At 42.3% G+C, this 26,606-nt stretch overlaps 1 protein-coding gene and 1 long non-coding RNA gene across 3 annotated transcripts; one reads left to right on the top strand and one right to left on the bottom strand.

Annotated features, from left to right (window-relative positions):
* Positions 1–2,149: 2,149 nt before the first annotated feature.
* Positions 2,150–18,228, bottom strand: LOC143141246 (ankyrin repeat domain-containing protein 27-like). Of its 2 annotated transcripts, XM_076302410.1 has the most exons (12): positions 18,154–18,228; positions 16,600–16,722; positions 15,776–15,886; positions 15,269–15,425; positions 14,902–15,062; positions 14,587–14,646; positions 14,222–14,275; positions 11,457–11,522; positions 11,195–11,271; positions 5,416–5,537; positions 4,226–4,304; positions 2,150–3,833 (listed from the first exon to the last, which is right to left on the bottom strand). In XM_076302410.1, the coding sequence occupies exons 2-12, from the start codon at positions 16,699–16,701 to the stop codon at positions 3,683–3,685; spliced, it is 1,140 nt and encodes a 379-aa protein (XP_076158525.1). In that variant the 5' UTR covers positions 16,702–16,722; positions 18,154–18,228; the 3' UTR covers positions 2,150–3,682. The 2 variants fall into 2 exon arrangements, with proteins under 2 accessions (XP_076158525.1, XP_076158524.1); XM_076302409.1 differs by having other exon boundaries at positions 16,600–18,226.
* A 2,488-nt stretch (positions 18,229–20,716) lies between these two features.
* LOC143107144 (uncharacterized) lies at positions 20,717–22,333 on the top strand. Its single transcript, XR_012983761.1, has 3 exons — positions 20,717–20,819; positions 20,919–20,994; positions 21,094–22,333. It is a non-coding gene; the product is annotated as an uncharacterized LOC143107144 (long non-coding RNA).
* Positions 22,334–26,606: the final 4,273 nt, after the last annotated feature.

The raw sequence follows: 26,606 nt of genomic DNA, 5'->3' as shown, positions 1-26,606 counted from the left end.
ATTGGGAGACAGACTGCCCAAAGCCACAGTGCGTAGTCTGCAGTGAGATGCTACCTAACCATTCTAATGTGGTTCTCCACAGTTTTTTTTTAACGTGAGAGCTCATAGACCAGTTGTACATTTTGATTATGTTATCATGTAGGGCGGCTAATTAAACAACGATGCCTGGAATGCGTCAATAGAATGTGTTACTTTGTTATGTGTTGGATGGTGGGGGTACGCGAGCCGAGTCAGGATGTAGAAGGTGGTCCGCGGGGAAAAAAGTTTGGGAACCGCTGTGCTAGACAACAAGTACCAAAACATGATTAGTTCATAGATTTCACATGTAAAATACATTTTATACAACCCCACCCCCATCTTGCCTGTTCATAATTCTGAGAAATTCTTGAATTGTGTGCATGTGTGCGTGCACATGTTTATGTTTATGTGTGTGTGGGTGGGTAGGTGTGTGTGCATGCATGTGCATGTGCTTGTGTGTTTTGCCATGTGCATGCATGCGTATATATGTCTACTGTGTGAGTATGTGTCATACGTAGGATTACTGTGAATGTATGTGTGTGCGTGTGTATCTGTTTATGCACATGTGTGCATATGGAATGGGTTTACATGACCCCTGGAGACAAACATACGCAAAAATTGGTCATCCTAGGCCCTACGGTTCTCAAGATATTCACAGAAAACTGTGTCTGCCCTACCCTCCTTTCGGGGGGTCCAGTCCAGCGGGGGGGCTACAGATCAAAACGAAAAGCGATGGTTCCATGCTATCCATGTGGGGTTATATGCCCACCAAGTTTCGTGTACCCCGGTCTTTCAGTGTCCCGGGAATCCTTGTTGGTGTACGGTCACTAAATGTACAGATAAATTATTTTATTGTAAGGCCCCCCATGAACGAAAGTCCACGAAACTTGGCATGCATTCGGAGGGTGTCATTATGATCCTACACTTTCAATTTCGTGCAGTTTTGACCATGTCAGCCAGAGATATTGTGATGAAAACACCTAAAGTTTTGCTTTTTAATTTTTAACTAGGTGGCGCTATACAAGAAATAAGTGGTAATGGGATAGGTTGATATGCCCCCTTAAGACCAACATACAAAAAAGGTGGACCTCCTAGGCCCTACGGTTCTCGAGATATTCACAGAAAACTGTCTCCGGCCACCTACAGGCCAGTTGGTGTATAGTAACATAAATTAATTTATTGTGTGGCCCCCCATGAACGGAATTTCGTGCAGTTTTGACTATGTTAGGTCACAGATACCTGCGATTACAACACCTCATTTTTACTTTTTTGAAATGAGTGGTTATGGAATGGGTTGACATGGCCCTTTGAGATCAACACACAAAAAAATTGTCCTCCTAAACCCTACGGTTCTCGAGATATTCACAGAAAACTGTGTCTGCCCTACCCTCCTTTCAGTCCAGCGGGGGGGGCTACAGATCAAAACTAAAAAAGGAGGTTCCATGCTATCCATGTGGGGTTACATGCCAACAGTGTTGGGAGTAATGCGTTACAAAAGTAATGTAATTACTGTAATATATTGCTGTTTGCGGTAACGGGTAATGTAAGGCATTACAAAAGAAAAATTGGGTAATATTTACTCGGTACAAACTTCAGTAACGCGCGTTACAATGCATTTTAACCCAAAATTAAGCGCTTGTTTTGGTTTGATACATATTCGCAAACACCATGCGAGAACAACAGACGAGGAAAAATCCGCGCAAAATAGTATAGAACGTATCTCCTGATACTGGTTGAAGATGACTGTGGCTGCAGCAGACTCAAAGTCGGACTCTATTTGCGGGATGGACATACGCTCATTATTTTTAGCTTGTCAGAGACAAGGATATGAAGAACATAATAGTTAGTGCACTTTGTGTGCGAAACCGAGAGATCTCACTATGCCTTGCGAAATAGCACAAGTAATTTAATGAAACATCTAAAGTGGTGCCACGCTAATCTTTTTTATTCTTGATAAAACACAAACTATGTTCTTCTAGTGCATGTCAGCTTTGAGCTGTGAACTTGAATTAAAGAGAATAAAGGGATAGAAATGGAGAAAAAGATTGTGTAGCCTGGCAGTGCCACCGCTCCCACCACGCGCATCACGCACTTTGCGTAGGGCAACAAAAGGACAAAGGGGGCACCCAAATGTAACCAATGAATAGTAGCTTTACTGCAAACTGCGTTTCACTCTTCATCAATAACGTTTACAATGTCAGAATGCACTAACACCATGGTACATGGAAGTTTGATACTTTTTGGGTTCTCTCAATCTCCACCACGTAGTTCTAGTAGAATGGAATTGGTGGGTCTTCAATAATTCGTTTCCCAAGCATTTAGGCTACATGAAGCACATGATATGCCAAGTCGACAAAAAAATCCATTCAGATAGCTAGGTGGATACCAGGCTCATAATTCACGTTTATTTGCAAAACGAAATGTGAAGCAACATGTCATTGCATACTTTCCAAAGCAATGAAGGCTGCTTAAAACAACTTAACATTGTGAATATTATTGTTAATATTGTGCTATCAATGTAACTCAACAAACAAGGCTTGTAAACGAGCTGGCAAAAGGGCATTATGAGAACGTAAAGATCAATGCTCTTAAAGTGACCGTGAACCATTTATAAGAAAACAGCATTTCTTCAGAAATTAATGTTAAAAAACACACAGTAATGGTCTGTATAATAGGCCGTTAAATTTTTCTTTAGGTGTTTGAGTTATCATTTAAATGTCACTCACTCAAAGCCACTCACTTAGGGCACCAAAATGGCCAATAGGCCACCATCTTGACATGTCTTTATTAAGCTTTGATTTACAATAGGCTCTCTATTGAGCAGGCCTAGGCCTTAAAGTTACAGTATTTATATCACAATTTACCAGACTTTGACCTTTTGTCGTTTTTAACAAAATTCTGACTATGATTGTTCCTTGTTTTGCATCATGAGCACTGCGCCTATTGCATTCTTACTGTATGTTGTTAGCCTTAAGCCTAGCTCAGTCATTATACTATACCACATCTCTCTCCATTGGAAGAGCAATGAGCTGCATTGAGCGTAATAAACTGCATTTAGAATGGCAAAGCCATATTTCTAGATATTTTGGTGAAAGTAACTTAAAAGTAATGCAATAGTAGTGTAATGCCTTACAATTCAGAGACAGTAATATTATAATGTAACAAATTACTTTGAAATGACAGTAATAAGTAATGCATAGTACATTACGATTTTGAAGTAACTTGCCCAACACTGCATGCCAACCAAGTTTCGTGTACCCCGGTCTTACAGTGTCCCGGGAATCCTTGACGGAAATTTGGACATGCGGACACGCTGCGCGGCGGTCATAATAAGGGGTCCAGATATACTGACTCATAAATATAAACATTCCTATGTGTTTCCCATGATCAATTAAGCTGAAAAAGACATCAAGTTTGTATTTGTAGCTCATGTGTTTCAAAAGTTAATAGTCAGAACCCTTTTCGAGCAGCGGCCATATTGGATTTGGCCACCATCTTGGCCCCAAGGGTCGCTGGCTCCGGCACCCTTGCTAAATCATTTCAGTATGACCTGAGCTACATCTGTGCCAAATTTAATGATTTAGATGAATTTATGTGCTTAAGGCCCCCAACTATTATCAATTTTAATGTTCTGGGGGGTTTAACATTCAAACAATTATTTATTTCAATCATTATTTCCATCCGTGAGGCCCTGGCTGAGGTTGCCATGGCTGATGTACTCCACGGCCGCCTCAAACGACGTCAGGCAGTAGCTCAGGTCATCCTTGGTGGAGTTACAGAAGTGAAAGTTCTTGATGTAGCTCAGATTGGCCATCCTGAGAGAAGATAATAATATAGCACTGTTAGAAAACAGATGGGATTCAGGACAGGCTACAAATGAGAACAAATGTAGAAATGACGGTTTATCAATGACTTCTGATAACAGAGTTCTAAACTGCAACACCACAGTCATCACTCTGACTGTGTTGGGTCTTACAGAGATCTTTAGTTAAAAAAAGAGATCCTTTGTTACGAAAGTGACTGCTGTCTGTTATAACAATTGAGTAATTGTTCATCTCCTCTTCTCCCACTGCTATCAAGCGCTTGCACTAACGCACACACACACACACACACACACACACACACACACACACACACACACACACACACACACACACACCACACACACAGTTCTACATGACAATAATGTGATAGGGCAAGAGCTCACCAGTTTGGGATTTCTGTCTTCAGCAGCAGATAGAGGATGACCGAGAGCAGATCATCTGCACAGATGGCATCTAGGCTTACTGCAGTGGAAAATACCCAGCAGGACATGGACACCAGTTACTCCATTTGCATAAGACGCAGCTCTCGGCACACAAACACGGCAAGAGTCTGGTTCAGTGGAAGAGTCTGTTAAGGTTACATAACAACACAAGCAATGCCTTCCTCTGAAACACAGTAGATCCTGTGTGTGCTTACAGTATGTGTGTGTTTGTGTGTGTGTTTGTGTGTGTGTGTGTACTTGTGTGTGTGTGTGCGCGCGCGTGTGCTTGTGTGTGTGTGTGTTTGTGTGTGTGTGTGTATGCTTGTGTATGCTTGTGTGTGAGAACCAGTGTTGTAGTACTCGAGTCCAGGACTCGGACTCGAGTCATGAGCTAAATTTAGAGACTCGTGACTTGACTTGGACTTGGACTTGAGCACTGAATGACTCGAACTTGGACTCGTACATTCAGACCATACAGATTTGGAAATTGAGACGAGGACTCGACTTTTTTTTGCAATGTCATTAGGCTATAATTGGAATATGTCTTTAGAATATTATATGATTTTGCAATGGAATGTTACTGCTTTATGTCATACATCACACGTCACGCCATGTTCCTACGGACGTTAACTTTAATGACGCCAAATGCCTGTAGACATGAATGCCCCGAAGGTTGTCCGTTTTGCATTTAATAGTAACTCAACTCGGACTTGACTCGGATGAGTAGTAGACTCGACTCAGACTTGACTTGATTTTTTTTTTTAGGACTTGGACTTGAGCACTGGAGACTCAAACCTGGACTCAGACTGGAGGCATAGTGACTTGACTACAACACTGGTGAGAACCCACCCACACAAGGACACAGTATACTGAACAGCCTCGCTATACACACTGAGGCAACTGGGCAACGTGCCACTGCACTCTTTACCCAGTAGAAAAGCACAAAACTAAAAGGTGCTATGGCAATTCACTGAATCAAGGAAAGAATGTTCAAGAACAAAAGCCCCCCCCCCCCCCCCCCCCCACCACACACACACACACACACACACACACACACACACACACACACACACAACACCTGCAAACATACACAGAGACAGGCAGATAGACACATTTAGACAGACGGGCAAACAAGACACAGACACACACACCTGTAGGGCTGGGGGACTGCATGATGGTGAGGGCCACCTTCCTCAGGCAGAGGAGTTTGTGCAGAGGGGATGTGCAGTGGTTGAGCTGACTCAGCTCACGCTTCGCTCGTGGGATATTTATACTGGAGAGAGGGAGGGAGAGAGAGAGGGAGAGAGAGAGAGAGAAAGAGAGAAAGAGAGACAGAGGAAGAGAAATAGAGACAGAGTGAGAGAGACAGATGAGGGGAAAACTAGATGTACCGCGTAGCGGTACAAAATATGACCGCCGCTCAGTCCTGCACATCCATTCCGCGAAAATAAATCATATTAATGAATTTGTCTCCATCTTCTACTCCATTCCCCACTCTTGAAACTTTTGTGTATGCTTGTTTGAAATGTGTGTTTGCACACATTCCGCACACAAAGTAGCCTACTGGCGCTGCAAAGGTGAATAGATTTGTTTCTGGGCCAAAAAATCTGTAACATTGTTATAAAACCTTTAAAATCTCTAAACAATCACAAGTAGGGCAGTTCATCACAGTCCATCCATTCCACTGGACTGATGAAAGGTACACCTGTAGGCTACATTGTATTTGGGAAAAGCAGAAGGTAGCAGCATAATGTATTTATTTATTTATTATTAAACAAAACAATCCCTGTCAGTTCCATGCAGTTTTCAACAGCTATCAAGAAGAGAGGTCATGTCATGGATTTTTGTGAATGTTTCTTCTTCTACATATGCATAAGTTTAGTCATCTAGTTCAAATGATATTCAGCTTTATTGTCAATGCACAAATGAAATACCAGTAGTCTAAAACAAAATGCCGTTTTTCCCAGTGGTGCAAATAACTGACATGTCCAAAGGGCCTTCATGAAATGCGTTGCGAGACTGTTCATACACATTTTAACGGGCAAAGTTGAAGAGCTACTCTCCGTTATTGTTTGTGCAAATAATATGCTGATTCATGTTCCCTTGCATTTTGCAACCATGAGGTCAATGGTTAAGCTCAATCTTTTGACGCAATCTTTTGATTTTCACCCAGCCTAGTCCATGGTAGGCGCCCGATAGAAATATTGTTTAATTTTGCGATTGAGATATCCACGCACTGGCGCCCCCCCTGCGACGTGTTCGCCCCCCGGTTTTAGAGCTATTCTAAATGCAAAAATGCATAGAGGGAGTTATGACAAAACCGTGACTGTTAACAAACTATAAGCTATATAAGGTAGGCCCTATGCTAGGCCTATTACACAACACAAATTGTCGCTGGGCTATGCTGGCGACCCAAATAAAATCTCCGTTGGAACCAATGGCTTACACCTTACAGTATCAAGCTGCCACCTCTTGGCGAAAAAGTTAATAGTTTTGCATATCAGTAGTAATACATTTCACGTAGCTGTGAATCACGGAAAGGGCGAATGAAGTGGACACTTCTAAACGGAACCCAACCCACTGTACAGTAGCTCAAGGTCTGTGGCTAAAGCAGCCATAATGAAAGCGTTATCATTGTTTGGATACTTCACACACACGTGTTTTTTTAATCGCATAGACTACAACTACCAAGCTGGAATCAAAGCACATCGACTCCCCTCTCACACCCTAAACACGCACTTCGAACAAACAAAAAGCGCCTCAGTCTCACGGAATAGCCATAGGCAAAACTGTATCTGACCCTTGTAACGTTGGTACTAAATCATTCATCGCAAAGAATGATTTTTGTAGCACGTGCAACAAATATGTGTAGGTACAGCCCTGCCCTGAATACATCTCAACGTGCGCTCTAAAACATCTGGTTTAAATGGAGATTGTAGATCATCACGGGATCATAGACAGGTTATCTTTCAGGTAGCCTATATATTTTCCATTAAAAACCATCACGTAGCGAACGTGTTGTGGCTAACTCACTTAGCTCCTGTTAGTAGCCTAGGTTATGGTCATAAGCAAATGAGATGACAGTCGAAAGATACAATTAGTGCTGTTATCGATTTGCTTGGTAGCTTATAAACGCATTTATGGTTTTCTACAAATACATCAATAATCAAATTGGCCTCCATCACTCAACCATGCTAACGGTAACATTATTTTACCTACGTTCTGCTATTGATAGGATTAACGTAGCCTACCTGCAGTAAAAAACAAGCATGTCCGATAAACATTCTCAGATTTATTTCGGCTTCAAGAGGAAATGGGAATTACATGTCATGCAGAAATCATCCTACCCTTAGGGCTCTTACAGAGTCAACGCGAGCAACGCGAGCAAGCAACGTTAGCGACGCGAGCGACGTGCTCCCTTTCATAGTTTACACGGTGGACGCAAGCAACGCGGCCGATAAGTGAAATGCTATACGTCGCTCACGCAACAGGGGGTAGCAGTCACTGGTGACTGACATTCTGAGTGATATTCAAGCTGTCTGTAAAAGTTACATCCCAAGAGGCTCTTTTGGAGAGCCACGGATCATATTGAATTTAGAATTCTCAAAAAGACTCCAGTATGACATGGAGACACGTATAAAAAGTAATATCTAGCTTTGTTGGGTGACAAACTATAGACGGGAGGTGAGTGTGATTCGCTGTGCTAGATTGACTGCATGTTACAAGGACACTGGGTCATGTCATGTAAGGAACATGGTACTGTAAATAAACGGAAACATAGCCTACATTGCAGAGCCACTTAAACTTTATTAATATATGGTGAATAAATGTACACTAACACATGTGCACAGCCCCATGGTTTTCTGACGTGACGATGCTAGCACGTTAGCAGCGGTTAGCTAACTATACTAACGTAAGTTATCTACAAGTCTGAAGTCTCCTCCAAGTGACAATCATGCTATACACAATGAATAGCATGTAACCTACAATGTGGAGCTCCATAGACCGTAAAATAAAGAGAAGCTTGCATAATTTTTCCTCTTCTCTGGCCATTGTATTCAAACCTTCTTCTGTAAATATAACATATACTTGACATAATGTACAATACTCGCAGTGTCGCCCCCACCGACAACGCATAGTATTGCATGCGTCAGTGCGTCGCGTATCAAAAACTGGGATGACACATTTTGCTACGCATCGACGCATAATGGCGGCCGAAGCGTAGCGATGCGTAGCCTTGCGGGCGCGTATGCGTAGCGATGCGTTGACTCTGTAAGAGCCCTTAGACGTTCTCTGCGGTAAACTACTGTAGCCTACAGTCTTGTCCTTGTAGGAAGCATAGTGTCTTTCCAACCCATTTAAGATTAACTTCCAACAAAATTACGTCTCACTGCAACGATGCGCCATCTAGTGGACAAACGACTACTTATCGCCAATACTGGAAATGCAGCCATGATGATCAGTGTTGGGCAAGTTACTTCAAAATCGTAATGTACTATGCATTACTTATTACTGTCATTTCAAAGTAATTTGTTACATTATAATATTACTGTCTCTGAATTGTAAGGCATTACACTACTATTGCATTACTTTTAAGTTACTTTCACCAAAATATCTAGAAATATGGCTTTGCCATTCTAAATGCAGTTTATTACGCTCAATGCAGCTCATTGCTCTTCCAATGGAGAGAGATGTGGTATAGTATAATGACTGAGCTAGGCTTAAGGCTAACAACATACAGTAAGAATGCAATAGGCGCAGTGCTCATGATGCAAAACAAGGAACAATCATAGTCAGAATTTTGTTAAAAACGACAAAAGGTCAAAGTCTGGTAAATTGTGATATAAATACTGTAACTTTAAGGCCTAGGCCTGCTCAATAGAGAGCCTATTGTAAATCAAAGCTTAATAAAGACATGTCAAGATGGTGGCCTATTGGCCATTTTGGTGCCCTAAGTGAGTGGCTTTGAGTGAGTGACATTTAAATGATAACTCAAACACCTAAAGAAAAATTTAACGGCCTATTATACAGACCATTACTGTGTGTTTTTTAACATTAATTTCTGAAGAAATGCTGTTTTCTTATAAATGGTTCACGGTCACTTTAAGAGCATTGATCTTTACGTTCTCATAATGCCCTTTTGCCAGCTCGTTTACAAGCCTTGTTTGTTGAGTTACATTGATAGCACAATATTAACAATAATATTCACAATGTTAAGTTGTTTTAAGCAGCCTTCATTGCTTTGGAAAGTATGCAATGACATGTTGCTTCACATTTCGTTTTGCAAATAAACGTGAATTATGAGCCTGGTATCCACCTAGCTATCTGAATGGATTTTTTTGTCGACTTGGCATATCATGTGCTTCATGTAGCCTAAATGCTTGGGAAACGAATTATTGAAGACCCACCAATTCCATTCTACTAGAACTACGTGGTGGAGATTGAGAGAACCCAAAAAGTATCAAACTTCCATGTACCATGGTGTTAGTGCATTCTGACATTGTAAACGTTATTGATGAAGAGTGAAACGCAGTTTGCAGTAAAGCTACTATTCATTGGTTACATTTGGGTGCCCCCTCTGTCCTTTTGTTGCCCTACGCAAAGTGCGTGATGCGCGTGGTGGGAGCGGTGGTACTGCCAGGCTACACAATCTTTTTCTCCATTTCTATCCCTTTATTCTCTTTAATTCAAGTTCACAGCTCAAAGCTGACATGCACTAGAAGAACATAGTTTGTGTTTTATCAAGAATAAAAAAGATTAGCGTGGCACCACTTTAGATGTTTCATTAAATTACTTGTGCTATTTCGCAAGGCATAGTGAGATCTCTCGGTTTCGCACACAAAGTGCACTAACTATTATGTTCTTCATATCCTTGTCTCTGACAAGCTAAAAATAATGAGCGTATGTCCATCCCGCAAATAGAGTCCGACTTTGAGTCTGCTGCAGCCACAGTCATCTTCAACCAGTATCAGGAGATACGTTCTATACTATTTTGCGCGGATTTTTCCTCGTCTGTTGTTCTCGCATGGTGTTTGCGAATATGTATCAAACCAAAACAAGCGCTTAATTTTGGGTTAAAATGCATTGTAACGCGCGTTACTGAAGTTTGTACCGAGTAAATATTACCCAATTTTTCTTTTGTAATGCCTTACATTACCCGTTACCGCAAACAGCAATATATTACAGTAATTACATTACTTTTGTAACGCATTACTCCCAACACTGATGATGATGATGATGAATATTTATTTTGGTTTTCTTTTAATCCTACTGAATTTGTAATTATGTATCGGCCGTTCTAATACCGATAGTATGTGGGTGCCTGTGTGTGTGTGTGCATGTGTATATGTGTGCACCACCATCTACAGGCCAATGAGTGTAGAGTCACTAAATGTACACATAACTTAATTTTTTAGACCCCCCCATGGATGAAATTCTACGAAACTTGGCATACCCCCAGAGAATGTCAGGTTAATCATACACATAAAATTTGGTGCAGTTCTGAACGTCTTTACTGAAGAGAGGGGCGATTAAAGCAGAATGATATTGCATTTTCATTTTTTACCGGGGGGGGGTGCAAATCACAAATGAGTGATTATGGGCTAAGTTGATGTGGGCCCTTGAGACCAACATACCATAAAAATTTCTTCATCCTCGGTGCCACGGTTCAGGTAGTTATTGACTATTGAAAAAAAAAAAAAAAAAAAAAAAAAAAAAACTTTGACAATCCCTATATGACCGCTTCGCTAGCTTCGCTAGCGGCGGTCATAATAAATGGTGGGTGAGAGACTACATACTGTATGTGTTGTCTTTAGTGTTGCTACACTCCAACATCTCTGGTATCCACCGCAGACACAATCTGAGGAGTGTTTGGCTAACAGACTTCTCTGGAAAGGGGAAGTGAGCTGGTTTTCTGAGACGCTCTCTCACCTAAACTCAGATTTGATACCGAGGTCTTTCTGCTGCAGATCCTGCAGGCCTCGCATGGTTTTGTTAAACGCAGTGTCCTGTTCACACACAAACAACAAGATACATTAATATAGGATACTTAAGAACAACAACAAAGTGAACTGCTAAAGCAAGATTCTCTCTGAACACTGCTCTCAGAGAGGCTACAGTTATGTTGTTTCTTAACCACCATAATGGTCCTAAAGTTCATTTTAAATGAGAGAGGAAATGTGAATGTCAGTACCTGACTTGCTTCAAGACTTCCCACATAATTAAAGATGAACTCATGGATACCATGATGTATGTACATCTGAGAAGGAGGGGAGACACCATGTTAAATCCACACAAAAAACAAACAAACCATGTGACTGCATGATAAGCATCCAGTAGTGATGGGGACGAGACCGCCTATGCCGAGTCCGAGTCAAGACCGAGTCCGTTGGTTTTCAAATACAGTCGAGTCCGAGTCAAGACCGAGTCTTTGAGGAAGCAAGTCCGAGTCGAGACAGAGTCCTTTAGGAGTCGAGACCAAGTCGAGACCAAGACCATAAAACATGGCAGTTTTCATGATTTATTATCACCCCAGTTAATAATCAACAGTGAGGCCCAGGCTTGGCATTTCACCATTTTAGGGGCAAGGCCACTTGGCCTTCAGTTGGGCATATTTGGTGGGGGGCACAAAGGCCACATGTCAGGGCACCAAGGCCAAAGTTAACTATACAGTAGTAGGCTATAAAAATGATCAAAGTTGTATTTAGCCTATTCACAGCAGTAGACCTGCTTCACTGTATGAAACATTACAAAAACATGAAACATGACATATTACAAAGAACTGTAAATCATCTGATCATCTAATATTTACAGATATCTAGGCTATATTTAATATGTATCCCCTCTATTGAAATCCGAAAACTTCTTATTACAGTGCATGAAAATGCACTGTACTGTTCTTCCTACGCTATTTTTTCCGTACGCTATTTCTCTTGAACAGTTTAACTTAGAAACTTCATTCAAACTTTGTAACGTAGGTATTCAAACGGACAAAGCTGCTATGTCTTTTCAACTTTGAAACTTTTATACTTTTTAAACTATTAAAGAAAAACTTTAAAAAAATCCCCATAGACTTAACATTGCCGATTGTGACATCATGATACGGCCGTTAAGCAATTAGAATCCTATGGCAGGTGTTCAGGTGTTCAGTGTGTTGTTTTGTTGTAAAGACATGCAAGGTATTCTGGGCCATGTAATAAACAGTGGTCGGCGGTGGTCGTTCCATACGTATTAATATGAATAGGTGTTTCTGTAAACCTAGGGACAATAAACAGCCATCTCTGTTGCAAAAACGAGCTGGTAATCGCTCACTGAAGAGGGAACTATGATAAAAAGATTGTTTTCCTCAAAGCATGGAGTTGACCACAGAACAAGCAGGAAATGTCACGTTAATGTTAATACATCTGAATGCTAGGTGGCAACGTTGTATTACATTTCACTAAATACGGTGGAATCATTAGTGTGAGCTTCACAAGTAAGGAAGGTGCAATCATGCTGAATATATAACATTCACACTCATAGCTCATATTTAAAAAAATAAATCAGTGAAAAAGTATCCTGACAAACAAGCAGCTTTTTAATGCCTTGGTCATATTTCATAATTTCAATTCTTCTGTAGGTTACCTGATAGCCCAGTTTGAGAGGCGCAAGACGCGTGACATTATTTATTTTTGCAGCCAATCACTGCTGTCGTTTTATTTTATTGATTTGATCTTAGTCATAGAAGCTAAATTCGTAGGCAGGCCACAGGTAAAATCCAACAAACCGCATTCAACCCGCAAGCCAATAGTTGAATAGCCCTCTCCTAGAGCTTTTGAGATATTGCCACTGCTCCAACACTGAAAGGCACTGTTACAATGCTTGGATCAAGCCAGGTTTAGCATAGCGTATGCCACTGTCTGCTTATATTGGTGACCGGACCAGGGCAAGCATAACCTGACCCTAGCCAGATGAATTTCGCTCCGCCTAGCTCCACTCATCCATCTGGAACCGATCCATTGAAGTGTTGCTTCAGAAGGCTGGGCCTAATCAAAAAATGCTTGCATATGATTGAATAAGCCACTTGTCTGTCATCTATTGACGTGCTACTTCAACCACTCACATCGAAGCCAACCCGTGACGCTAATAACAGTCTCACAGTCGCTTCTACGCTATGTCACATCTATGAAACTCCCGCCCTGCGTCCTGATTGGCTGAACCATAAAGTCGGTTGCAGAAATCACTCTCAATGGAAGAGGTCCCAGATGGATGTGAGTGAAGCTAGGCGGAGCTAAGCGGAACGAAATCCATCTGGCTAATGTCAGGTTAGGGCAAGCACACTTTCGCCGGAAATGCAGTCAGTTATTATTGTTGTGTGTTTTTTTTTATATGAATATAAAAAATGCGTTGGTCTCGAGGACTCGGTCTGAAATTACGAGTCCTTCTCCTCCCCCTGTGGTCCGAGACCGACCTGTATACCTCTCTGGGCCAGTGTACCACACACATGGTGAAGAGTCCGTAAAGACGCTGTTAAAACTGAAGAAATGCAGTTTGAAGAGCTGTGGTGCAACTGCCCTTGGAGACGTGAATCATTTCCAGAACCCACCCCGCTCATAGACTGTATAGAACTATACTATATAGAACTACATATACAGTCTATGACCGTATAGAACTATACTATATAGAACTATACAGTCTATGACCGTATAGAACTATACTATATAGAACTACATATACAGTCTATGACCGTATAGAACTATACTATATAGAACTACATATACAGTCTATGACCGTATAGAACTATACTATATAGAACTACATATACAGTCTATGACCGTATAGAACTATACTATATAGAACTACATATACAGTCTATGACCCGCTTCACCAACTCACTTGCTGTCACTCTTCGCCATCCTATCTAAAAAAAACATTTTTAAAAATGAAGAAATGTTTTCTGTGAGTCTGTGAGGCCCTCACCTCCACCGCTTGCTTCAGAAGGGTCATTTGGAGCTCCTGTTTGGCGAGCACTTTCTGAAACCCACACAATCAACTCCATTACACTCATCTTAGAGCAGGAGAGTAAAGATGATGATGATGAAGATGATGCCCAACACCACTTTTGAGCAATGTTGCTGCGTATTGTTGTTCTGACAGGTTCTGACAGGTGCTACAAGGGAATCATTTTCTTTCTGGAGAACTTTAATCATCAGTAATCAAATGATTGTGAACATCCAATCAGAACACATGGAACCGGTTATGTGATTGCCCAGCAACATATCTCAAATATCATCACCTCATTAGACATTATACCAAGTAATGAAAGATACTACAGCTTCACCTACCAGACGTGAGTCCCTCAACAAGCACTGAAGGCATTTTGTGTACAGCGCATTCACCGAGTCCTGCAGGTAAGGGGACAGATGCCACCGAAACGAGGTGAGTAAAATCATGCGGCATTAGAAAAAAAAAACATGAACATAATCGATAGCGTGGATAAATGTCTTCCCTCCTCCCCAAACAAACTATTTCCATTCTGCAAAATGTCTTCTGAAACAATTATTTCTATTCACTGTTCCTAACTTGCATATCATAGGATAACAGTTGTATGTTTGTATCATGTATCGTTATTAAATGGTTTTGTACTGCTGTATTCTTACTATGTGGTAGCGTAGTCCCTTCCTCTCCTGTTCCTTGAAGCTGTGGCCGAAGCTGGCGATGAACTTGTCCAGCCTCTCTGCGTGGCGACCCAGAAACTCCTTAACGTCTTCCACATTCTTCAAACAGTACTGTGCCTGTGTCTGGACAACACTCGTGTCCACTGACATGAACACACACACACATACACAGCATACATATCTTGCTAAATATAAAATGGGGAATTCAAACTATATAACAATACAATTTCTGGGAAACCAAATACAAACAGTACAAGTGCCAACATTTGTCATGTCTCTTTCCTGTGGTTCTGTAACAGGCCTTGCGGCCCAGGCGCTGAGGAGCGTGGCTGGGCATGGCTGGGCCTACCTGGCCTCTGGTGGGCCTCCAGGGGCCGGGCAATGCACAGGATGCTGTAGGCCTGCTCCTTCTCATTGTAGAAGGTCTCTTCAAAGAGGATGGGCACAGAGGCTGTGCACTGGAAGCCTGCTCCCAGTGTCACCTGGTTGTCCTGGATGGACACTTCCTGAGGTTGCAGGAAAATGGGGAGGGGGGGTGGGGCACAGAATTATAATGGGCTCCTGGAATACTGGTAATACTCGAATCCTTATACGAATCATGCCACAAAATCACTACAAACAAAAACACTTTACCATAAACCTATAATCTATACGACCATTTCCCACACATGGATTAAGTTCTCTTTGAAATACCCTCAAAATCCCCTCTATACAAATTTTAGTAATATATGTGAGAAACACCTTGATGATGGAGGTGACTTGATGACAGCTAGACAGTCTATGAAAAAGACAGTCTCAGAAAAGCAAGGTATAACAAAAAGGCCGATCTTAGAGGAACTAAGAGAGGCTGCCTTACCTTCCCATCGAGGGTCTGGTACCCCTGCTCTGAGGGCTGTAGAACGTACCCCTCAAACTGGGCTGCTGTGTATGTACTGACATGCAGACTTCCCTGACACGGCACCAGGATCTACCACAGCAAACAATCAATGACAAATAAACAATGACAATAACACAAATTATGAAATTAGAAGGTCACCACCACACAGAGTAGATGTTTACAACTACACAATCACACAATCACCTAGAATATAAAGATACACACAAAATGTCATGTTTTTTTTTCTTCTTTTTTTTTAAAACAACTTCCAACTGCCCTTTGGATGTTTTTATCTGTCTGATTGTCAGCTGTGTCAAACCCGTATCCACAAGGGCAGAATTTAGCACAGTCACACTGGGACTCAGGGCCCTGGGCCTCAGATAGGGCCTCTCTTTCATAGCATTAGTCACCACAACCATCACATGGGGACGGGGAGGACTGCTGTCTGACCTGCTTACACTCTTCCCCTCCACCCACTACATTAACAACTAGGCCAAAATCAGACCTCAAACCAAAAGTAGAAAAAGAATGAATCAATATACAGACACAGAGAGAAAGGGACAGAGAGAGAGAGAAAGAGGAGAGAGAGAGAGAAAGAGAAAGGGATAGAGAGAGAGAAAGAGGAGAGAGAGAGAAAGAAAGAGAAAGAAAGAGAAAGGGATAGAGAGAGAGAAAGAGGAGAGAGAGAAAGTGAAAGGGACAGAGAGAGAGAGAAAGAGGAGAGAGAGAGAAAGAGAAAGGGATAGAGAGAAAGAAAGAGAGAGAGAGAGAAAGAGAAAGGGACAGAGAGAGAGCCCACTCACAATTCCATGCACCTCTGCCATGCGGCTGCACAGGTCTGGCCTCTGTTTCTCTAGCGCCTGGTAGAAAGGGTTCCTCAGCAGGTTCTCATCATACACAGCCATAGGGAACTCACACTCAGTGTCCTGAGAGAGAGAGAGAGAGAGAGAGAGAGAGAGAGATGGCCAGAGAAGAGAAAGTGAAAAAGAGGTGGATGGAGGGGGAGATTTGGATTAATGACAGAATGGGGGGATTTGAGTGGGTGGGACGGAATGGCAGGAGAGAAAGATGGAGAGAGTGAATGAATGAGTTGGGGGGCGGAGGGAGACAGCAAGTATGCAGTCAGGGAGGAGGAGAGAAAATGAGGAGATGAAGAAAAAAAGAGTGCAAGAGAGGGAGAGAATGAGGGAGAAGGTTGCAGAGCAGATAATCAGATTAAAAAGAAAGACATTTAGGAATTTCACAGAACCGATTAGTATGATATATGTGTCTTCATATTTGTTCAACCTCGCATGTCAAAAGCAAAGCCTGTGAATTTTCCAACACAAACTTACATATCAATTTCACCCCCCCATCAAGCACAAGTACCACCACACAAAGCAAAACCATGATATCCAAAAGCTTGTAACATTAGAATGCCCAACAAACTCTGAAGTCCAAGCTGTAAATAGGCATGAGTATTACACAAGTGTACGTGTGTTGGGGGGAGGGTTGATGAGAGGTTGTCAGGGCTCAACTAGCCCTCATATCATAACCAGTAAACAAGCCAGTTGAGCACAGGCGCCTCATCTGCTACCATCCACAGCGCACATCAAAACATGCTGGCCCTCCCGTCCCAAACAACAACGATGTTGTTCCATCCGCGGCCAGTGCTGCCCTTGGCCAGCTGCTCCTCAGCTGAACTCGTTAGCATCCCTCGGAAATGAAATTAGACCGGCGTGGTCCAGTGTACAGTAGCCAACAACAACAGCACAAACAGCAGCAGCAGCATTATGCACAGAGCATCGTCTGAAGGACCTGAAGCGCAAAAGACCCTATGAAGAGACATGAGAACTTCTGTCATCTTCCACACAGCATGAAAACAGTAACTATTGTTCTAAGTAAAGTCAGTCAAAGAGATCAAATGATGTTATCTAGAATAAACCCATCATGAAGTCAAAGAACTTAACAGACCATACAGAACACAGTACAGAACAGACCATACAGTCAGCACTTTACAGCATTAAATGACACAACATTGTTGACACTCTTGAAAAAACTTCACTACATACTGTAAGCAGAAGTGGCAGAATACTGCTAGTGAAAAAAAGCACTTTCGGGGAAATATCAAATCTGCATGCTTTACGAGACAACATCTTTTTACAGATCGGTGTCATTAATTGCACCATGTTTCCGCTTTCAAGCCAAGACACAGAATAAAATAAGAAAATAATAATAATAATAAAAAAATAATCCACTGTTTGCTGCATCCAGTCAGGTCCCAGCTTGCACCACTCCCCCACAAACGCAGCCTCCATGAACGGTCTAGCAGAGCCGACTCTAGATCCTTCCTGGAGAATAGTCCTCTCATTACTCACTTCTAGAAAGCAGCTAAAGAAGGCCTGTGTGGATGGAAGGAGTTGGACATACAGTGGAGATGTCCACGTTGGAGACTGACCATGGAGAGAAGTGAGGGGAACAGCAGTGGTGCAGGATGGCACGCCACCCCACCCCTATCCACCCCTACCCTATCCACCCCACCCCACCCCTCCCCTCCCCTATCCACCCCACCCCACCCCTCCCCTATCCACCCCACCACATCCCACCCCTCCCCTATCCACCCCACCACACCCCACCCCACCCCTCCCCTATCCACCCCACCACACCCCACCCCTCCCCTATCCACGCTATCATACCCCAGCAGCAGTCTTCATCTCTCACAAGGTCAGGGATGCATGATGGCCTGAAACCCTCAAGAATGCAACCATGTGATCTAGTCCAGCAGAGCAGACTGAACCCAGTTGGGGGAAAGTCCTCACTCGTGATGAGAAATAGAGAGGGAGAGAGAGAAGAGAGAGAATGATAGAGAGGGAGAGAGAGAAGAGAGAGAATGATAAAGAGGGAGAGAGAGAAGAGAGAATGATAGAATGCAGGGAGGAAAGAGAGAGAAGGCGGACCAAGAATGCCTATCCAGACTATCCACAGAGGTCAAAACCCCTGCCTCTCTCTCTGTCTCTCACACACACACACACACACTTCATCAGTAGCCTATGCCTAATTATGTGGCAAAAGATGATGTAGTCATTATCAGTGTGGTCCTAAACAATAAATATAGTTATCTTCAAAACATAACTCTTAGAAAAAAAAGCCTAATTCTTGGCAATATGAGATGACACTTGGCCTCAGAGTGTGAAGTGTGAAGAACTAGATGTACCGCATAGTGGTACAAAATATGACCGCTGCTCAGTCCTGTACATCCGTTCCGCGAAAATAAATCATACTAATTTGTCTCCATCCTCTACTCCATCCCCCACTCTTGAAACTTTTGTGTATGCTTGTTTGGCATGCCTGTGTGTGTGTGTGGCTGCACAGAAAGTAGCCTACTGTAAGGGTCCGGTGCCATGTGCTCCTTTGTTTGTTCCCCATGTGCTTTGTGTTTACCTGCCTGTCACCTGTCTTTGTCTCCGCCCCATCTCCTTATTTGGTCTGTGCTTCCTGTCTTGTTAGTTTTCCCTCCGTTTGTTTTCACACCTGTTCCCTGTTATTGTCTTGTTGGTCTCATCCAGTCCTCTGTTAATTAGACTGTTAGTTTAATTATGGTTTCCACCTGTCTTGTTTTACCTTGATCATTGTCCACCTGTGCCCTGTTACCCCTGTGTATGTAAACCCTCTGTCTCCGCTGTCTTTGTCGGTTATTAGTCTTATTGTTTCATGATTTGCTTTAGTGTGCCTTCGTATTAAAGATTCCATTTAAAATCTCTAAACAATCACAAGTAGGGCAGATCATCACAGTTCATCCATTGCAACTGGATTGATGAAAGGTCACTTACACCTGTAGGCTACATTGTATTTGGGAAAAGCAGAAGGTATCAGCGTAATGTTTTTTATTTTAATATGGTATTTATTTTTCAACAGCTATCAAGAAGAAAGGTCATGCCATGGATTTTTTGTGAATGTTTCTTCTTCTACATAAGATTTTAGTCATCTTTAGTTCATGACATGTGATACTTTATTGTCAATGCACAAATGAAATACCAGTAGTCTGAAACGAAATGCAGTTTTACATCTAACCAGTGGTGCAAATAACTGACATGTCCAAAAGGGCCTTCATGAAATGCGTCGCTAGACACACATTCATACACTGTTCATACACATTATAACGGGCCAAGTTGAAGAGCTGTTGTCCGTTATTGTTCGTGCAAATATAGGCTGATTGGTCAGTGGATCTTCTGGCCAATCGATTTCCGTTTCGAAAATAAAAATGAACACAAAAAAAACAAAGGATTATTTGATTTCCGTTTTAAAATGCCTATTTTGATCAGAACAAATGATATAACAAACCCATGTGAGATTAAACTTTTGTCTACAAACAAACCCACGCGTGATTAAATTATTCCCTGGTCACATTTGACAGCTGAAGGCACTATCCCTAAGTCGCCTAACACTAAACCCACCATTTAACTCATTATAAGAGCTCCATATGTTTGTATGTGTGTCAAAGAAGTCTCTAAGCTAGGCTACTCCAACTCTGTCCCGTAATAAACCGGACCGAACTTAGTTATACAGTATCAGCCACAGGCAGCTGTGACTACGTTCATGACACTCCTGTTAGTAAACTGGAAATAGCACAACATAGGAATGTAATGGTCTCCTTAATCCCATGAACACACAGATGACTCTCACACCAACCTTATTTTGTGCCTTTTATTCACATTTGTTCAAAGATTTAGTATTAGGCCTTTTTTGCTCCCCACTTCGGTGCAGCTCCATTGGTTTTCATTCAATCCAAATGTAGCAGGGTAGCTTGTGCTTTCCCTGTTTCCCTCTGGCAGCTGCCAGATTGGAGGTGGGTACGTTAATGAAGGGGGCGGCCCCTACATTGAGTATATTTATACGGCTAGATATCAGCTGACAGTGCGTCTTCCGTTCTTCCATTGTCGCTGGAGGAGCTAGCTTCCGTGTTTGGGTGGCTTGTGGGCAGTTTGGTTTGGCCTTGCTGGAGCTAGGTTTACTGCTTGGGTCTCTTGCATCGTTCTACTACAAGGTAAGCTTTCTCTTAAATTCACACGGGGTTTGGTGCGGTCGTGACACCTGTTCATGCTTTTGTGCGACCGCATCATTAGTTTATGCTTCTTTGCTTTAGAGCGCATCTTCGCTTGGCAGTGGACTGTTTGCACGTCCAGCCTTGGGCGTTTATTCACTGGAATCGTGCCATTAAGGTATACCGATCTTCTTAATTTATGTCGGACGCTTTTTATACCCCGTTGATTATCTCCGGGGGGTTTAATCTGCCTTGTTTGCCTGTTGTCTGGTTTTAGCATTTTTCGGTAGCCCTTCCTGTCATGTTCTTGGATTAGCTGTGCTTCCAGGTATGTAGCCTACTCTTAATTTCAGTTTCTGCATTTAGAGGTATTTGGCTTGTATTAATTCTCCTCTGCGATTCCAGATGGTGAAGTTTAACTGAAGCCTGTGCGGTGCTCCAGATTGTGGCTGCACATAGGCCTCGCCGCTGCTGCTTTGTTTCCACATAAATTCTACCGTAGGCTAACCTTTGCTGTCCAGTCAGGTAGCTTCCCCCCCGGCCGTGCCACCTGGGAAGCCGCTTGCCGTACAGTATACTGTGTATTCTATGTGTTATGACTGCATGTTCTAACGTGTCCAAATGATACTGGGCTAGACTGTACTCGCCTCTATCACCACCGCCTGTTGCTATATGGTTTAGGCCTACTTTTGTGTCCATTGTCTTCACGCTGTGTGTTTTGTTTGTTTATTTTCTTTTTTTCATTTCACTCTCCTAAATAGGAGAGTTGACTGTATGTGCGCGTGTGTGTGCGCGTGGTTGGGGTGCATGTGCTTGTGAGTGTGTGAGTGTGTGTGTCTGCGGTTGAGGTGCATGCTTGTGTGTTCGTCTGCGGTTGAGGTGCATGTTTGTGTGTGTTCGTCTGCGGTTTAGGGTGCATGTGCATGTGTGTGTGCGTGGGCCTTGGAATCTTGTGATTGTGTCTTGCAGTGGACCATTGGGGCAGTATGCAGGGACCTCCCGCCTAGTACTAAGTGGAAGGCCCAGGGCTCTGTGTGCATAAAAGCTAAGTGTCCTAAACATTGTTGTATGCTATGTCCAACTAGCCATTTTGTGACCTCCCTGCCCTCACTAAACATTGTTGCCCTTCTCTTTTTCTCTCCCTTGGTGTGTGTGGAAGACAGGAGCTGTTTGACCTCGAGCAGTGGGTCGGTGGTGGAGCCCTTTCCTCACTGGTCTTCTATTTTGTGCACATCCAGGGTTTTTCTTTTTTTCTTTTGTATTTTGCTCTTGCTGTATTCACGTGTGGTGTGGTTTTGGACCCGTCCCCCTCCTCTTCAGTCTACCCCTGCCGTGGTAAGCTACAGTCCTGTTCTCCCCACACTATCCAGCTGAGTAGTCTCTCCGGGCCCTGCGCCCCCATGGTCCACACATCTTATAACATCTTATAACTGCTCATATCCGCTTGTTTTAAGGAGTGATCACTCTGTTAGTACTTTGTCAATCTCTTAATAAAAAGACTTGTATTTTTTTGTAAATCACGTCTTCAGTCTTTTGATGTATGCGAACCTGTGTCATTGGTTGAGAGTAACCACCCTTTAAAACTAAACTTCTTGGGGCGCAATCCCCTAGATGGCGTAGTCGTCTAGAATCAATAACCCCTCAGCTCTGCCACACAAACAACCAATTTGTTGCCAGTTTCTTTTACTAGGATGGCTATATGGTGACACCAAGATATTTGTATTCAGAAACTCTATCAATGCTGGAACAATTTACAGTGTTTATTTGCACACCATTAACCTCAGACAATGTTCCTTGCTCTAGTAAATAAGATATAATTCGTTTTCTTTTAATTTAGTACTCATTTAAGATTAATGAGAGCTTCTAGTAGATTCTCAATGGCAAGTTGAACAGTCAGCAATACAATACAAAAGTATCGTCAGCAAAAAGGTGGATTTTAAATGGACAACTATTTAAAGAAGAGACAATATCATTAATGATGAAGAGAACTGGCCCCAAAATGGACCCTTGAGGAACACCCTTTGGGCCCTATCATGACATTCTAAAGTGCATCGTCACTCGTCAAAAGTCTATTCAAATTTAGTAGGATGTCCAGTTCACATTGGGAGGGTTTTCGTTCTCAAAAGTGGAGCGCATGGCGTAACAAGGTGTTCCTAGGTCTTTTAATCAGTCATATGGGTGTGTTTGGGGCGTAACATCATTTTAAACCAATGAGAATGACATCTGTCATTCCCTTTAACGGCGCAACGCGCGATATGTCAAATAAATGCATCGGTATTTTGGCATTCAACGGCGCATTTGAAGGAGGCTGCTTGCGAGACCGTATGGAATAGTCATTCTTAAACCATGCTTTACTAAAACCTAGCATAGCCTTCACGCATTTGCACTCGTCTATTATTTGAACTCATTGGCAAAGTGAAACTAACTTCACCAAGGAGTCAGTCAACGACAAGACAGTTTATATGCAGTTACTTTCACTATTGACTGACAATGGGTTACCATCGAAAACATAGGCTGGAAAAAGCAACACTTACCCTAATGTTGCTCAAATGACTGAATAAAACAACATTTATCCTGCAGAGGAGTTGCTTATATCTCGTGACAGTGCGTCTTCAGCTGTGCTCCATACGTGTCTCTAGCCTCTCCCCTAATCACTTTTAACCGTCATTACCAATTTGCAAATGATGGTGAATAACTACTCATCATGAGATGTACAGTATTTCGTAATATCTTTATTCTAATTATGTTTACCATTGTAATCGTGCAATTTGTAATGCTTTGCATGGACGTGCGCTGGTGTGCATTCATGAATGATAGAAGGATGGTGCGTGCACCTGCCAATATGACTGTTGACATGCGCTCTTAAAATAGCATATGAACAACTCGCCATTGACTTCTGACCAGGTTTAGGTGGTGTATGATAGCGATTTTTAGACAATGCGCCAGGTCCCTCCCTAGGTTGTTAATTGCCACACCCCTGGGCGCAATGCTTAAAAAATAAAGGTGCAAAATAACGAATTCAACTTCGCGCCAGTGAATAACGAACTTTACGCCATGCGCTGGTGACCGAAAATACAGCCCTTTGTGATTGACACTCTGGGCTCTATCTTCCGTCCCGGCGCAATTGACTTTGTATACTCGCGCGTTTGTCTTTCCTATTTTGCAGTCAGCGCATATTGGAATTTTCCCTCCATAGGTACATGCCTGTAAATTAGGGAATTCGATTGCGCCCACGGGGGCGGTTCAGCGAAAAGACGGGGCGTGTTCCGGCGCAAACGTTCACTGTTGATATTTTGCAGTTTCAGAAAACAATTCCGCCACAGACCAGGAACTCCCTGGTCTAAAGTCTGTGGCGAAAATGCAGATGCTATTTTAAGGGCGCATGCATGACCACAGGCCTGCATGAATGAATGCGTTGCACACCAATCTACAGACACCCCCGTGCACAGACGGAAACATTCAAAGCCTTGATAATATTTGTCCATTTCCCGGTTTTGTTCGTGCATTGGTGACCTAAATATTTAGTAGCCTATATAGTACAACATCTACATGCAATATCTTTACAACAACGCCTAATTGCGACCTATTAATCTGGACAACTTTACAGCCCTATAAAGGCTAAAGTTACTTTTAGTTTTGTTCCAATTTACCGTTGTGTAAGGTTTTAAGCACCATAATTTTGCCTACCTTGTTGTAGCCCATCTGAAATAACTCCAAGCTTTGCTATGTTCCCTCCATCCTTTCGTTATTTTCAAAAAACGTTTTATATCCATGATGGCCTTGAAGTCTTGAGTTAGTGAATTAGCTTAAATCAGCTTTTCATGTGCTGTTAACCAGCAACAGATAGTACAAGAAAGCAGCAAGTATGGTTACAATTTCTGTACAATTTCTGTAGTTGCTGCATCCATTCATTGTTATTCTCTCTCCTGCTCAAATAAATGTTGTGCGTGAATTAAGTTGATGATAACGTGTTTACAAACTCTGCTTTACAGAAAATATTGTAAATAGTCTACTGTCACGCAGTTAATGGGATACTGTGCAGAGTTGAAAGTTAGGTCAACTTAAACGAAGCCCTTGCTTGGCCGCCTGTGCTGCGCAACGCACACTTAGCTCCTCTCATCTATACAATGTAGTTCCCATTTCTGTAAACCATACAAAATTTCAAAGAAAAATATTACCACTCGAGGGAAATCAGTGTGGTGTCCATGTGAAAAAATAGGCATAAATCTAGCGTAGCCTACACATTTTCACGAATCACTGATGTGTTGATGACATAAATTAGGAAATGTTAGAGGACTTAAGGAGACGTGATGTTGAACTGCATGCCGATGCCATTTAACCCAAATGCCCCAGCGGCAGCACGGGAGAGAAGAGATTAACTGACAGAAGATATGCATTGTCTATAGAGAGGTAATGTTAGATTACATTGTAGGCTACATTGCAAATATAGCACCATGCATTCATAACCTCGTGATTCAGTGAGAATGATCCCAAAACATCGGAAAGTATGTCTTTGTGACAATTCTGTATTACATTTTGTCAAGATGAAAAATCAATAGCTAACTGTTCCCAACTGAACAGTGATTATAGCGCTGTGAACGCTCCTGGCTGCGCCTGGCAAATACGCCACCATAATAGCAATCAGCTATGGAACAAGCGTGCCTGTTGTTAAAGGGAATGTGAGATGACGCTCTGATTGGTTTATTGCACGTTACGCCCAAACCACACCCATGATTAATGTAGCTACTTCAGACAACCCCATTTTAGATTTGCGTCGGGCGCAACAGTCAAATATCCCGCCGGTAAAATAGCATCAGCGCCCGAGATCCGCCCACAAAGTGAATAGCGTTTTGCGCAAAGACACTTCCGTTTTAGACCATTAAAATAGGGCCCTCTGACTCTGACTTGACATTTCCTGACTTTACACACTGAAACTTCTGAGACAAATATTTCCAAAACCATTCACATGCCTTGTCATCCAAAGCAATATTATGTAATCTTTGAAATAGTAAGGGATGATAAACTGTATCAAATGCTTTTGACAAATCAACAAAAAGGGCAGCACAGCGTTTCTTAATGTCTAAGGCATATATTATATTATTAGTAACTAATGTGGTAGCTGTGATAGTGCTGTGGTTAGTTCAAAACCCAAATTGTTGTGGACATAATATTTAACGACTTGAAAGGAATGACTTGAGTTTATTATTATCCAACAATTTAAAAAATGTATTCAAATAAAGAGTTATGATAGTCACTTTCTGATATCTGTGATGAAGGCACGGGCGGATTGCCAGTTTTGCCACAAACTTCAGATCTTGAGTGAGATCAGCTGGTTTGTATTAGGGCTGGACATGAGGGAAGTGCAAGGGAATAAAAAGGGAATAAATTGAGGTAGCTTATATTTGCAAACAAAGAAAGTGGGAGGTATGTTCTGTCAGACCAGGCTGACTGGTACTTTCCAAGGTGCTGGAGGGACGTGATGGTTTGGCGTGGGGGTGGGGTGGAGTATTGCTCCAGCTGAGTTGTGTCACAAGGTAGATTGTGGTACAAGGTACAATATTGTTTTGTAGCAAACTAAGTTAAATGTCTCCTGTGCCCCTTAAACTGCACACCCTCACATGTTGACCCCCCCACACACACCTTCTGTCTTCTTACACACATAGAAGGTTTCATTTTCTTTCACCAAGCTTGGAAATCTAGACAAGATGGACAGTTATCCCAGGACAAAGAAACAAGCTTCCTTTCACATGCTGAATACAGTATGGATGGACTGAATGAAGAGTAACCACA

Source organism: Alosa pseudoharengus, unplaced genomic scaffold (assembly GCF_046254945.1).
Source record: "Alosa pseudoharengus isolate Yale_2024_CS ecotype anadromous, Long Island Sound unplaced genomic scaffold, YU_APseudo_1.1 YU_APseudo_1.1_scf_10, whole genome shotgun sequence".
Taxonomy (NCBI): Eukaryota; Metazoa; Chordata; class Actinopteri; order Clupeiformes; family Clupeidae; genus Alosa; species Alosa pseudoharengus.
Note: the sequence above shows the minus strand (reverse complement) of the source record. Positions and strands in the feature narration are given on the sequence as shown.

What these genes read in the sequence shown, in the direction of transcription:
- LOC143141246 (XM_076302410.1), bottom strand. Translation starts at nt 16,701, where the DNA reads ATGGCTGTGTATGATGAGAACCTGCTGAGGAACCCTTTCTACCAGGCG. An exon ending in GGAGGCCCACCAGAGGCCAG is followed by an intron (nt 15,063 to 15,268) that starts GTAGGCCCAGCC and finishes TGTTCATGTCAG; the next exon opens with TGGACACGAGTGTTGTCCAG. An exon ending in AAGACAGAAATCCCAAACTG is followed by an intron (nt 3,834 to 4,225) that starts GTGAGCTCTTGC and finishes ATCTTCTCTCAG; the next exon opens with GATGGCCAATCTGAGCTACA.